The 15,428-nt window shown below is 47.8% G+C and overlaps 1 protein-coding gene across 2 annotated transcripts in view; it reads left to right on the top strand.

The window, feature by feature from the left end:
• The window catches only part of tgfbr2l (transforming growth factor beta receptor-like), a 72,128-nt gene that overhangs the window by 35,896 nt on the left and 20,804 nt on the right, over positions 1-15,428 (top strand). For both annotated transcript variants that reach the window (XM_078404578.1, XM_078404579.1), the window contains 3 exons: positions 3,849-4,002; positions 7,637-7,839; positions 10,972-11,786. In XM_078404578.1, the coding sequence (XP_078260704.1) occupies positions 3,849-4,002; positions 7,637-7,839; positions 10,972-11,786 (1,172 nt within the window). The remainder of the gene's footprint in view (positions 1-3,848; positions 4,003-7,636; positions 7,840-10,971; positions 11,787-15,428) is intronic.

A 15,428-nucleotide genomic window follows, 5' to 3' on the forward strand; every position in this document is an offset into this window, starting at 1 on the left:
TCCTCTCCACATCCACTCTATTCAAACCTTTCACTATTCTGTATGTTGCAATGAGGTCCCCCCTCAATCTTCTACATTCCAGCGAGTACAGGCCCAGTGCTGACAAACGCTCATCAGAGGTTAACCTATGCATTCCTGGGATTATTCTTGTAAATCTCCTCTGGACCCTCTCCAGAGCCAGCACATCCTTCCTCAGTTATGGTGCCCAGAATTGCTCACGATATTCCAAATGCGGCCTCACCAGCGCCTTATAGAGCCTCAGCAGTTATCTACCACATGGCAGGCATGCATGCACGGCTTAGCGGAGATGTGGAGCGTTCTGCAGTAATGGCTTCCCCACACCTGTCCTTGCCGCTGGAGTGCCACCTGCTCAAAGGACAGAGGTCGGTTGACCATGGAGGGTAAACGCTCAATGGGGCAGACATTTCCAGCGGCCGATATTTAAACAGCTCGATGTATCTGGTAGAAATGCAAAAGCAAATCTGCAGATAGTTACCGCAACGTGAGATCATATCATTGAAGTCAGCCAAAGTCTTTGGAGTCCTGGTCACGAATTACTGGAGACCGAAGATGAAGTTCAGAGTTGGAAAATGCTGCAATCGTACAGCGGGCCAGTCGGCATTGTGGATCAAGACCTGTCAGCTTCATGCGGACAAGGAATTTCATCGCAGCCTGGTGTATATGACAATAAACTAATCTGAATCTAAGAAACAGAGTCATGTTTCCGTGTGATGACCCCCACTGCTTCATGGTCCAGTGCTCTGCAAGGCTGCATCTGAGTTTGCATCATTTCCCACAGCTATAAGCCGTGACGTGGTGTAAGATTTCCAAGTTACTTGCACACTAATATTTTCTGTCGTCACGTGAGCACCCACACTTGCCTGCATCAACCTGAGCACCACTTTAACTGCACACACCACTCCCTCTCCTCTGCTGCCCCACACCTCCACTGAGGCATTGGCCAGACTCTGTCACCTTTCAAATGAGCAAGCACGTTGTCTGCATTGCATGGGTAGAGTGCAGATCATGGCACATTATGATCACAACGGCAACATTGGAACAAAGAACAGTACAGCACAGGACAGGCCCTTCAGCCCGCATTGTCTGTACTGAGCATGATGGCCAAGATAACTCTTATCTGCCTATCCCTCCATTCCCTGCATATCCATGTGCCTATTCAAAAGCCTCTTATATCCCACTATCATATCTGCCCCACCACCTTCTGTGTAAAAAAAACCTGCCACGCACATCTCCTCTAAACTTTGCCCCTCTCACTTTAAAGCTATACTCTCTAGTCTTTGACATTCATACCCAGGAAAAGGGGTTGACTGTCTTATTGTTTAACAATAATTTAATAAGCACTATAGTAATTTGGACATTTAACAAAGGTTTCATTAGGAAATTTGTTTCTAATGGCAACTCCGTCCGAAGTAAATGCAACACCTCTGGCTTCAATATATTAATTTATTTGTTACTTAATATGTATGTATTGGGCCTGCTAATTCATACACTTTTTTTGGTTTAAGCAAAGAGAATGTTTATATAAACTTTGGCAACAATCCATATTTCATGTTTTTGTTTCGAAACATAATCCACGATTAGACTTGGTTTACGAAAGGAAGGCAGGATTCAACGTTAGTTGGGGGGAAAATGAACTGTTTTTGATCAGTTTAATTTCACTCTATCACGGTCCCATCCAGAGGTTTTTGAAGTTTGAAATTTTGATGTTTTGGATTTGCCTCAGTGACATCTGGAACTTTTCATAAGTGCACAATCATTCTTTTTATGTTTGTGCAGCCTCATTAAATCATCGAAAGCTTAATTTGCAGGGCATCATCTGGATTTAATTAGAGTTAATGTGAACGATGTGGCAGTCAGAGCAGAGTGGTGGGGGTGGGGGAGGAGAAGCGAAGGAGGAGGGAGGGAGGGAGGGAGGGAGGGGGGCAGGGTGGAACATTTATTCCAAGAAGTTAATGTTCCTTCTGATAAAAGATTACAATCTAATTTAGTCAATTGTACTCCCTTCTACTGCTTAACGTTCCCCTTAGAAATCGCTAATGCAAAACTGTGTCTGATTTCCTCCCAGGAACTGTGGGAATCAGGCAAGGTTCAAGTCGAGCCCTGAAGACAAATGCAGGAGGCACTGGCCTGGCTTTCAGCAGCAGTTTGAAACCAGATCTCAGCAAAGCAGCTGCCTGCACCACCAGTGTACTTTTCCTTGACATTGAATTCACAGCGAGCATCTGCCCATTTTAGAAAGTGCCCAATTATCCGTGGACTTCAATGTAAAAGAGTTTTTGGGCACTTCATAAAATGGGCTGGATTTTTTGCCGTGAGCCCATTTTGTGTCATTGGCACGAGACCAATTTTATCCCCGAGTGTTTTGATAGCCATAACAGATTAGCAGGCGTGGAGCACTAAAAAGGTTTTATTCTTTATTAGAAGGATTTCTCCTGAGGAATTGCAGCATTTCTGGTGCGTTTCATTGTTGTTATGTTGATGATGTTCAGATCTTCTTTTGCAATATTCCAGGAGTTAGATTGCATTGGAAGTTTATGTTCTTTGTACTGATTGAATCCATTTCACAGCAGAAAACTTTATATTTTACCCGGTGGATAAATGCCGACTACTGAGATACTAACACATTTCCTGTTAACTGTTCACTGTTTTGCTGAGTAATTTTAGACACAAATTCTACATTCTCTCCGGCCTTTTCCCACATTTCCTTTCATCTCCTTTTCTCTGCCTTTGCTACTGAGGTGAGGGGCAAGTCTCAGGGATGCACCTACCAGTTGATGGTGCTCTGCCCGTTAAACCTTCGATGGTGCCACATGTCAGCACATGTTGTCACCTGCTGGCATACGTGGCCATCGTTGCCACATGCCACTTAACATAGAAAACATAGAAACATAGAAACATAGAAACATAGAAAACATAGAAAGACAGAAAATAGGTGCAGGAGGAGGCCATTTGGCCCTTCGAGCCAGCATCGCCATTCATTGTGATCATGGCTGATCATCCACAATCAATAACCCTTGCCTGCCTTCTCCCCATAACCTTTGATTCCGCTAGTCCCTAGAGCTCTATCTAACTCTCTTTTAAATTCATCCAGTGCATTGGCCTCCACCGCCCTCTGTGGCAGAGAATTCCACAAATTCACAACTCTCTGGGTGAAAAAGTTTTTTTCTCACCTCAGTTTTAAATGGCCTCCCCTTTATTCTTAGTGCCTGGTTCTGGACTCCCCCAACATTGGGAACATTTTTCCTGCATCTAACCTGTCCAGTCCTTTTATAATTTTATACGTTTCAAACCGTTGAACTATCAACGTTGCCACACTGACCATCGATCGCCCATTCACACTAGTTCTAAGTCCATCTCACTTTCTCATCCTTGCCCTCCGCACTAGGGGCAATTTACAGGGCCAATTACCCTATAGACCCGCACGTCTTTGGAGTGTGGGAGGAAACCAGAACAGCTGGAGAAAACCCATGCGGGTCACGGGGAGAAGGTACAAGCTCAGTACAGACAGCCTCCGAGTTCAGAATTGGTCCTGGGTCTCTGTGGCTGAGAGATAGCAGCACTACCCGCTGCACCACTGTTCCGGCCTTGATGTTTGCAGCCTGCCCTGACTGGCCCTGGGCCTGGAAGGTGATGCCAGCTGCTGGCAACACTGGCATTGAGTGCACAATGCTGACTAGTGGATCAGACAGTCACACAGCCAGGGGCATTCAGTCCTGATGGGTGGAGGCTGCAAGATGTTTGGGAGTCTCCGGTTTAAATATATCCCGTGCTTAGAGACCGCTCGTGCTGGTCCTGTTTCTGGAAGTTAGCAGTTCTTTGTTTTGCAGTTTTGAATTCCCTTGTCATCTCGATTTTCGTGGAGACGAACCTGTGCAAGTGGTGTGACTACTCCAACCCAATCTGCAAGGACAAAGTGTGCTTCAGCAACTGTACACTGAACTCCTACTGTGTGAGCTCAGAGGAAATCTGTGTGGCCATATGGTAAGTATTAGTTGTAGTTTTACATTTGCTGCCAGTATGGCTTGTGCTTGAATCATCTGAAAATATGTTGAGCTGTCATTTTCCACAGATGCAAATCTAAGCATAAACTTTTACTGCTGTTGCCAAACACCCACTCTCTCCCCTGTTCCCCATCCTCTCCCTTCCCCTCCCCTCCCCTGTTCCCTCTCCCTTCCCTTCCCCCTCCCCTCCCCTCTCCTCCCCTCCCCTCCCCGCCCCTCCCCCCCTCCCCTCTCCCCTCTCCCCTCCCCTCTCCCCTCCCCTCTCCCCCTCCCCTTTCCCCCTCCCCTCTCCCCCTCCCCTCTCCCCCTCCCCTCTCCCCCTCCCCTCTCCCCCTCCCCTCTCCCCCTCCCCTCTCCCCTCTTCCCTTCCCTCATCCTTCCCTCCCTTCCTTCCCTTTCCCTCTCTTCCCCCCTCCCTCTCCCCTCCCCTCCCCTCCCTTGTTCCCTCTCCCTTCCCTCTCCCCTCCCCTCCCCTTCCTTCCCCTCCCCTCCCTTCCCCTCCCTTCCCCTCCCCTCCCCTCCCCCTCCCCCTCCCCCTCCCCTCTCCCCCTCCCCCTCCCCTCTCCCCCTCCCCTCCCCTCTCCTCCCCTCTCCCCTCATCCCTTCCCTCATCCTTCTCCCCTCCCCTCCCCTCCCTTCCCCCCTCCCTTCCCCAGCCCTCCCTTTCCCCGCTCCCCTCTCCCCCCTTCCCGTCCCTCATCCTTCTCCCCTCCCTTCCTTCCCTTCCCCGCCCTTCCTCCCTTCCCCCAGGCCTCCCCTGTTCCCCCTCCCCTCCTCTCTCCTCCCTCCCTTCCCCCATCCCTCCCTTTCCCTGCTCCCTTCCTCCCCTTCCCCTCCACTCCCCTCCCCTCTCCCCTCCCTTCCTCTTCTCCTCCCCCTCCCTCTTCTCCTCCCTTCCATTCTCCTCCCGTCCCCGTTCCCCTCCCCCTTACCCCCTCCCTTCCATTCCCCATCCCTTCCTCCCCTCCCCTCCCCGTTCCTCTCCCCTCCTCTCTCCTCCCCTCTCTTCCCCTATCCCTCCCTTCCCCCCCTTCCTTCCCCCTTATATCTCCCCTCCACTCCGCTCCCCTCTCCCCTCCCTTCCCCCTCACCTCCATTCCATTCCCCTTCCCCTCCCCTCCCCCTCCCTCTCCCTCCTCCTCCCTCCCCCTCCCTTCCCCTCCCCTCCCCCTCCCTCCCCCTCCCTCCCCCTCCCTTCCCCTCCCCCCCCCCCCCCAACAGTTTGTTCTTTATCAGCCCAGAGCCTTTTATCTAAGTCAGCTCTACATTTTATGGTTGTTATGATTGGCTTGTGATGAAGCTGCTCAGATGCTAACGTTTTCTGAAAAATTAATGCAGCTCTTTTCTCCAGAAGATATTTACATTAAACTGAACGCTGCAGAAAGATGTTTTAACGAGCCCCATTGTCCCCACTAGAATTTAATAATGATAAATTGTATTTAGTTTCTGAAACTCATGTTATCTGAAGTTGAAACAAAATACATTAATGGTAAATAGCTGCCAACTAGAATGTTCCATCTACCAAAGTGTTTCAAATGAGCCAACAGTGTGGTCCTGACCTAGTAGTTTCAGAGCACATGTAAATTCCTAATATGGGATAAAAACTCAAGAACTTACAGTTGAATGAATGATACTTTATTGTCACATGTGATATTCTTTGTTTTGCATACCCAAGGTATGCAAAGAGTCGCTACATAAAGGGCACCAACAAAGTTGCAAAGTATCCCTTGCCAGGTCCACCTTGTACCCTCCCCCCCACGGCGACCCCCCCACGCCAGGTCCTCCATCATTCTACACCATTCAATCATGGCTGATCTTTTTCTCCCTCTCATTCCCATTTCCCATTCTTCACTTTGTAACAGTCGATGCCCTCACTAATCAACTTATACCCAATGACTTCTACCCAATACCCAGCAGTCTGTGGCAATTAATTCCATTGATTTACCACCCTCTACCAAAAGAAATTCCTCCCTATCTCCATTCTGAAGATGTTCTGAACATCTGAAAATGTTCTGATATCACCTAGGAAAACTATACTGGGAAAAGCAAGGAAGGAAGGCAATGTCTGTACACCCAGAAACTAGGCAGAGTGGCTGTGGTTACCTGTTGAAAATAACAAAAATACTTTAAAAAATGATAATATGGAAAATCTCTCCAACTTGCTTTGACCCTCACTTGAACTCAGTTACTTGAACAGCCATGCACGATTTGCGAATCTTCAGATCGCAAGACATAGGAACAGAATTATTCCATTCATCCCATCGAGACTTCTCCACCATTCAATCATGGCTGATCTTTTTCTCCCTCCACCATCCCATTCTCCTGCCTTCACTTCGTAACCTTCGATCCCTTCACTAATCAAGAACCCATCAACTTATACCCAAAGACTTGGTCTCCACAGCCGTCTGTGGCAGTGAATTCCACTGATTCACCACCCTCTGACGAAAGAAATTCCTCCACATCTCCATTCTAAAGGTCCGTCTTTTTATTCTGAGCCTGAGCCCTCAGCTCTCCCTCTCGCGGCAACAGCCCACTCTAACGAGTGCCCGAACACTCCAGGGGCACTGAGGGCTGACAGCTTCCATGCAGCCCCACCACCTTAATAATAAGTACTTTATTCGTCTCACTACGGGGAAATTTGCAGGATTACAGCAGCAAAGTGGATAGCAAAAATAAATAAGCATTCATTAAAAAAATAAAACAACGGTCATTATCTTTATTTACTGGTGTGCTGGGAGCAGTGCTGGTTGTGCAGTCTGATGGCAGCAGGAAGGATGGACCTTCGATATCTCTCCTTCACACACTTGGGGTGAAGGAGTCTGTCACTGAAGGAGCTGCTCAGTCCAGTGACAGTGTCCTGCATGGGGTGGGAGGAGTCGTCCAGCAGTGACAATAGCTTTGCCATCATCCTCCTCTCTCCCACCGCCTACACTGAGTCGAGGGGGCATCCCAGGACAGAGCTGGCCTTCTTGATCAGTTTATCCAGGCTCACCCTGTCAGCAGTTGAGATGGTGCTGCTCCAGCAGACCGCTCCATAGAAAATGGCTGCCGCCACTACAGTGTCGAAGAAGGTCCTCAGTAGCGCCCCCTGCACTCCAAAGGACCCGAGTCTCCTCAGCAGGTACAGTCTGCTCTGGCCTTTCTGATACAGTGCATTACTATTATCAGTCCAGTCCAGTTTATTGTCCTGGTTATCACCCAGGTACTTATAGGAGTCCACTCTCTCAATGTCCATTCCCTGGATGTTCGCCGGTGTCCAGGGGGCGTGGCTGCACCTACAGAAGTCCACCAGCATCATCCTGCTGTAGGAAACACCCGACAGAATTCCTGCACCAAATCCGTACCATTTGCAAACGTATTTCATCAACACGGTACAAAGACAGGTACATGGATGGGACAGGTTTGGAGGGATATGGACGAGCGCAGGCAGGTGGGACATGTTGGCCGTTGTGGACAAGTTGGGCCGAAGGGCCTGTTTCCACACTGTGTTACTCTATGACTCTATGACTCTATGACAAACTTTAGGTTTGCACGTGAGAAAAGGTGGAGCATTGATGTGATGCTTCCAGTTCACGTTCCACAAGGTTGTGATAAACGATTGCCTGTTTCCACAGGAGGAAGAACAATGAATCCATCAGTGTTCAAACCATGTGTCACTATCCTCATCTGCCGGTAGAGGACGTGGTGATCAGCACCTACAACACGACCGTGTGCATTATGACTGAGCTCCCGGCTGGCGAAGGAGCGGTGTATGTCTGTGGCTGCACCAACGAACAGGAATGCAATGACAAACTTATTTTTGAAGCTGATCTCAATGGCGAGTTCTTTATTCCTTGAACGAACCTTCTCCGACGTCTTTGCATCAGACATTTCATTTATCGTTCCCTCATCCCACACTTCTTCTGCCCACTAGAAAACGAATAAGTTCCTGCAAGACAATTGACAAACGAGCAGCTGCATTTGTTAATTTTGTCCGTCCAATCTTCATTCAGTTGTTTGTTTCATCAGGATTTAAACCAGGTCATGTTCATGAACCGGAGGGCATTGGTCTAAGGTGAGAGGGAAAAGATTTAATAGAAGCCTGAGGGACAACTTTTTCCACACGGAGGGTGGTGGGTGCATGGAACAAGCTGCCAGAGGAGGTAGTTGAGGCAGATACTGTAACAACATTTAAGGGACAATATTTGGATGGGTACAAGGATTGGTGAGGTTTAGAGGGATACCAGACCAAATGGACCCGTTGGGCCCAAACCTCTCCTGCATTGGTGCAGCACCCTCTCCTCCCCCCTCCCCTCTCCCCCCCTCACCTCTCCCCTCTCCCCTCTCCCCCCTCCCCACCTCGTTCCCTCTCCCTCTTCCCTCCCCCTCCCCTCCCCCTTCCCCTCCACCTTCCCCTCTCCCCCACTCCATCCCCCTCAACCTCCCTTATCCTCCCTCCCTCCCTAGGAGATAGATTTATACTTTAAAATGTGAATAACTTCAAAAATATAACACCGATTTCAATGAAACTTTTTTTGTTAGCACCAAAGGGATGGTGGCGAGTAAGATGGGCTTAAAATTGTCGCACTATTGTGTACCGTTTTGGCTGTAGTTCAGGAACAAACAAACAAACAAACGAGTTTTAGTATATAGATGGTTTAAACATTGGTAAATGGGACTTGTGTCGATGAGCATCTTGGTCGGTATGGAGGAGTTGGGCTGAAGGGCCTGTTTCTGTGCTGAATGGCTCCATGACTAAGACTTTAGCACACAGCTTACATTGCACAAAACCTAGCTTAAATGCAGGATAATATTCCTCTTGTGCGATGCGCACTTACAACAACTTGCACTAACACAGTTAAAGTGATCCATTGCTTGATCATTATTGGAACAGAGTTGACTGAACATTACAGACAAATATTGAGGCTGATAAAATAAGTTGTAAGGAATGTGTTAAAGGAGAATGAGTGGTGCAGATGAAACTGAAGAGCTTGGAACTTAGCTGCAAAAATGCACAGTGAACCACTGGAACAGAGAACCAGAACTGGGACAGTATGAAAGTCCTGGAGGATTAAAGTTCACAAATTATAGGAGTAGAATTAGGCCATTCGGCCCATCGAGTCTACTCCGCCATTCAATCATGGATGATCTCTGCCTCCTAATTCCATTTTCCTGCCCCATAACCCTTGACACCTGTTCTAATCAAGAATTTGTCTATCTCTGCCTTAGAAATATCCACTAGCCTCCAAGGCCCTCTGTGGCAATGAGTTCCACAGATTAACCACCCTCTGACTGAAGAAGTTCCTCCTCACCTCCTTTCTAAAAGAGCGCCCTTTTATTCTGAGGCTTCTTATTCTCTGGTCCCAGACTCTCCCACCAGTGGAAGCATCCTTTCCACATCCACTCCATCTAGGCCTTTCATTATTCTGTAAGTTAGTAAAGTGGGAGGAGAACGGGAGAGTGGGGATCACAGATTGTGAAAGCACAATGAGGAAAATTCTGACAAAGTGTCCCTCCCGCCCAGGAGCCAGCAGAGACTGGTCCGCATGGGCTGGATGGAACAGGGTGAGATTGCATGTTAGCAGCAGCAGAACTTCCTGAAGTCTTAACTCGGGGCCAACAGTTTATGGAAAAGACAAGCTGGGAGCTTTACAGTAACTTAAATATTGACATTTCCTCCTCCCAAGCCCTTCCACAAACTCGCATTTGAAAATAAATTGTTACACCATATAAAGAAATGCTTTGTACGAGTCTCGGATTGACAAAGGAAAGAGAACAAAGATTTCTCTCACTTCCCTCTCGCCTGGCAGCGGGTCATTAATGTCACGCTCTGCTCCCGCACCAGAGAGATCATTCATGGTAAAGCTTTTTTTAAACTATTTCCCTGAACTTTATATCCTGGGATGCCGTTTTATAATTTTCTTCGGCATTTGTTCAAGCGGTCGGCATGGTTAATCCAATGCATTCAATACGAATTCTGTGAGTTGTTGAACTCAGATGTTCCCCGGGGTGGCTGATGCTGGGATAAAGGGACATTATATTAAATGTGCGCTGCATGTCTTACCATTGCTCCTTCTGGGTGGGGAGTTCAATAAGTGATGGCGCTCCATTGAATCATGGTGTGGAGATGAGGAACGCAGAGCCAGTCCTGTCCTTTTTGTTTGCTTCAGCCACTGGACTCCGCATGGGCTTTGCAGCATTGTGTGCTAAGTTCTGTGCTAAGTTAATCCCATGCTTAAAGCTACCGTTTTCTCATTCTCCTGAAGGGGTGCGTTCAAAAAATGTGCACAAAATAACTGGGATTCGCACACGGGACATGGGCTCCCCGGTTAGAAACATAGAAACATAGAAAATAGGTGCAGGAGTAGGCCATTCGGCCCTTCGAGCCTGCACCGCCATTCAATATGATCATGGCTGATCATCCAACTCAGTATCCTGTACCTGCCTTCTCTCCATACCCCCTGATCCCTTTAGCCACAAGGGCCACATCTAACTCCCTCTTAAATATAGCCAATGAACTGGCCTCAACTACCTTCTGTGGCAGAGAATTCCACAGATTCACCACTCTGTGTGAAGAAATGTTTTCTCATCTCGGTCCTAAAAGACTTCCCCCTTATCCTTAAGCTGTGACCCCTGGTTCTGGACTCCCCCAACATTGGGAACAATCTTCCCGCATCTAGCCTCTCCAACCCCTTATGAATTTTATATGTTTCTATAAGATCCCCCCTCAGTCTTCTAAATTCCAGCGAGTATAAGCCTAGTTTATCCAGTCTTCATATGAAAGTCCTGCCATACCAGGGATCAATCTAGTGAACCTTCTCTGTACTCCCTCTAAGGCAAGAACGTCTTTCCTCAGATTAGGAGACCAAAACTGCACACAATACTCCAGAAATAACTGTGATTCGCACGCGGGACATGGGCTCCCCGGTTGTTTCTCTTTTAACGGAGGGGCATGTTTATTTTGCTGCAGACTATCCTGTTCCACAAAACAACGAGGTCCTCCCTGTGGCGGTGCTGAGCCTCCTGCCGCCGACCCTCATCGCTTTCATGGTGACCATGGCGTTTTACCTGTTCCGCACCCGACAACAGAGGAAAGCGACCCAAGAGTGGCCGGAAGTGGAAGGACGAGCCCAGCCTCGAACAGCCGACGGGAAACGCAGCGGGTACCAGACCAAAGGCTCGGTGGAGCCGGGTGACAGCCACTCCGACATGAGCGTGACCTGCGCCAATAACATCAACCACAACAACGAGCTGCTGCCCATCGAGCTGGACGCCGCGGTCGGCAAAGGGAGGTTCGCAGAGGTTTGGAGAGCAAAGCTCAAACACAGCGCCTCCGGGCAATACGAGACCGTCGCGGTCAAGATCTTCCCCTGCGAAGAGTACACGTCGTGGAGAAGTGAAAAGAAGATCTTTTCCGACGTTGACCTGAAACACGAGAATGTTCTCCAGTTCCTCACAGCCGAGGAGAGAGGACGAGGGCTGGAGAAGCAATATTGGCTCATCACAGCCTATTACAGCATGGGGAACCTGCAGGACTTCCTCTCCACTCACACTCTGACCTGGACAGAGATGCACACGATGGCAGGCTCCTTGGTCAATGGCGTGGCTCACCTGCACAGCGATTACACTGCCTATAGAACACCAAAGATCCCTATATCTCACAGAGACATCAAGAGCACAAACGTACTCGTTAGCAACAAAAGAGAGTGCATTCTGTGTGACTTTGGGCTGGCGCTGAGGCTTGACCCCACTCTGACAGCTGATAACTTTGCCGACAGTGGGCAGGTGAGTCTGACCTGAAATTCGAATCGGAGGAATGCATTGCCCAGGAGAGGTGAGAGGTTGGCCTTGGCAGCTTTGGGCAATATCAAAAGTAATAATAGGCAGTACCCGATCTGTGGAAACTGGGTATTGTGGAATTATCCTGGGTGTTTGATGTCCCATGTAAAGGAATGTGTCAGAAGATAGACACAAAATGCTGGAGTAACTCAGCGGGACAGCCAGCATCTCTAGAAATGATAATGAAACATGATAATGCAACAAGAGAAAGGGCATTTTGAAAAATACTTTCATTGGACACGTTAGAGGCAGGAAACATGTTCCCAATGTTGGGGGAGTCCAGAACAAGGGGCCACAGTTTAAGAATAAGGGGTAGGCCATTTAGAACTGAGATGAGGAAAAACTTTTTCAGTCAGAGAGTTGTGAATCTGTGGAATTCTCTGCCTCAGAAGGCAGTGGAGGCCAATTCTCTGAATGCATTCAAGAGAGAGCTAGATAGAGCTCTTAAGGATAGCGGAGTCAGGGGGTATGGGGAGAAGGCAGGAACGGGGTACTGATTGAGAATGATCAGCCATGATCACATTGAATGGTGGTGCTGGTTCGAAGGGCCGAATGGCCTCCTCCTGCACCTATTGTCTATTGTCTATTCCTACGTCCAGTTTTGCGTTCAGATTTAAACGTGACTGATGTTCATTGCAGTAGATACACAAATCAAGCATAAACCTGAGTTTGATTCCACTTGTGGCTTTCCACTTCCAGTTCTGCTTTGCGGGCATTTTGCGCTAAATGTTTGCAATCAAAAGCAATAATAGGCAGTACCCGATCTGTGGAAACTGGGTATTGTGGAATTATCCAGGGTGTTTGATTTCCCATGTCGAGGTATATGTCAGAAGATAGACACAAAATGCTGGAGTAACTCAGCGGGACAGGCAGCATCTCTAGAAAGAAGGAATGGGTGATTGTAGGATCTTGACCCGAAACATCACCCATTCCTTCTCTCCAGAGATGCTGCCTGTCCCGCTGAGTTACTCCAGAGAGTTTGTGTCTATTTTCGGTTTAAAGACAATAGACAATAGGTGCAGGAGTAGGCCATTCGGCCCTTCGAGCCAGCACCGCCATTCAATGTGATCATGGCTGATCATTTTCAATCAGTACCCCGTTCCTGCCTTCTCCCCATACCCCCTGACTCCGCTATCCTTAAGAGCTCTATCTAGTTCTCTCTTGAATGCATTCAAAGAATTGGCCTCCACTGCCTTCTGAAGCAGAGAATTCCACAGATTCACAACTCTCTGACTGAAATAGTTTTTCCTCGTCTCCGTTCTAAATGGCCTACCCCTTATTCTTAAACTGTGGCCCCTGGTTCTGGACTCCCCCAACATTGGGAATATGTTTCCTGCCTCTAATGTGTCCAACCCCTTAATAATCTTATACGTTTCGATAAGATCCCCTCTCATCCTAAATTCCAGTGTATACACGCCTAGTCGCTCCAGTCTTTCAACATATGACAGTCCCGCCATTCCGGGAATTAACCTCGTAAACCTACGCTGCACGCCCTCAATAGCAAGAATATCCTTCCTCAAATTTAAACCAGCATCTGCACTTCATTCCTGAACTATATGTCATAAGCTCTGAAGGCAAAAATAACATTGACATTTTTCACCAACAGGTCATTTCATATATAAGCCTAGAAATGAGATGATAACATCTTGGTCCATTATTGAAGGGAACATTATATGCTGCACCTTAATTCTGTCTTTACATATTTTCCCGATACATAAACCATCCAAGCATTCATATTGAGCGGTCATCAGAAATGTGGACCTTGGGTGATTTTGGCCCTCTGTTGCCTCATTGGCACTCGTTTTCCCTCCTGTTTCCATCAATACTTTCATTCACAAGAAATCAACCATGACATAGAAACATAGAAAGTAGGTGCAGGAGTAGGCCATTCGGCCCTTCGAGCCTGCACCGCCATTCAATATGATCATGGCTGATCATCCAACTCAGTAACCTGTACCTGCCTTCTCTCCATACCCCTGATCCCTTTAGCCACAAGGTGCCACATCTAACTCCCTCTTAAATATAGCCAATGAACTGGCCTCAACTACCTTCTGTGGCAGAGAATTCCACAGACTCACCACTCTGTGTGAAGAAATGTTTTCTCATCTCGGTCCTAAAAGACTTCCCCCTTATCCTTAAGCTGTGACCCCTGGTTCTGGACTTCCCCAACATCGGAAACATTCTTCCCGCATCTAGCCTCTCCAACCCCTTAAGAATTTTATATGTTTCTATAAGATCCCCCCTCAGTCTTCTAAATTCCAGCGAGTATAAGCCTAGTCTATCCAATCTTTCTTCATATGAAAGTCCTGCCATCCCAGGGATCAATTTGGTGAACCTTCTCTGTACTCCCTCTATGGCTGGAATGTCTTTCCTCAGATTAGGAGAACAAAACTAATGACTTTCTTTAGTTTAGTTTAGTTTAGAAATACAGCATGCAAACAGGCCCTTCGGCCCACCGAGTCCGCACCGACCAGCGATCCCCGCACATTAACACTACCCTACGCACACTCAGGATAATTTTTACACCATACCAAGCCAATTAACCTACAAACCTGTACGTCTTTGGAGCGTGGGAGGAAACCGAAGATCTCGGGGAAAATCCACGCGATCAAGGGGAAAACGTACAAACCCTGTACAGACGGCAGCTGTAGTTGGGATCGAACCCGGATTTCAGGCACTGCAAGCGCTGTAAGGCAGCAACTCTACCGCTGCGCCACCGTGCCGCCCGATACAGGAAATAATGTCATTATTCCATAAATTAAAGAAATCACCCCCAAAAATGCCTTAACATGTACATTAGTGGAAACATGATCAATTAATTGGAAAACAACCTTCCAGCAACAATTGAATAGAATTAGTGCCCTGATATTCAGAACCTTTTTCTCCAATATTCTAGTGTGTAAGGTGTGCAAGGTGCAAAAGAACTTGGGAGTGCTGGTGCAGGATTCTCAAAATGTTCATCTGCAAGTTGAATCAGTAGTAACGAGGGAAAACGCAATGCTAGCATTTATTTCGTGAGGGTTAGAATACAAAGACAGGGATGTAATACTGAGGCTTTATAAGGCGCTGGTCAGACCGCATTTGGAGTAATGTGAGCAATTTTGAACTTCATATCTGAGTAAGGATGTGCTGACTCTGGAGAGGGTCCAGAGGCGGTACTCCCAGGAATGAGTGAGTTAACATATGATGTGCGTTTGACGGCACTGGGCCTGTACTCGTTGGAATTTAGCAGGACAATGGGGGACATCATTGAAACTTACCGAATAGTGAAAAGCCTGGATAGAGTGGATGCAGAGAGGATGTCTTCAGTTGTAGGAGAGTCTCGGACCAGAGGACACAGCCTCAGAATAAAGGGGTGTTCCTTTGGGAAGGAGATGAGGAGAAATTTCTTTAGTCAGAGGGTGGTGAATCTGTGGAATTCATTGCCGCAGAAGGCGGCAGAGGCCGTCAATGGATATTTCTAAGGCAGAGATAGATAGATTCTTGATTAGTACGGGTGTCAGGGGTTATGGGGAGAAGGCAGGAGAATGGGGTTAGGAGGGAGAGATAGATCAGCCATGATTCAATGGCGGAGTAGACTTGATGGGC

This window comes from Rhinoraja longicauda, chromosome 8, assembly GCF_053455715.1.
Source record: "Rhinoraja longicauda isolate Sanriku21f chromosome 8, sRhiLon1.1, whole genome shotgun sequence".
Taxonomy (NCBI): domain Eukaryota; kingdom Metazoa; phylum Chordata; class Chondrichthyes; order Rajiformes; family Arhynchobatidae; genus Rhinoraja; species Rhinoraja longicauda.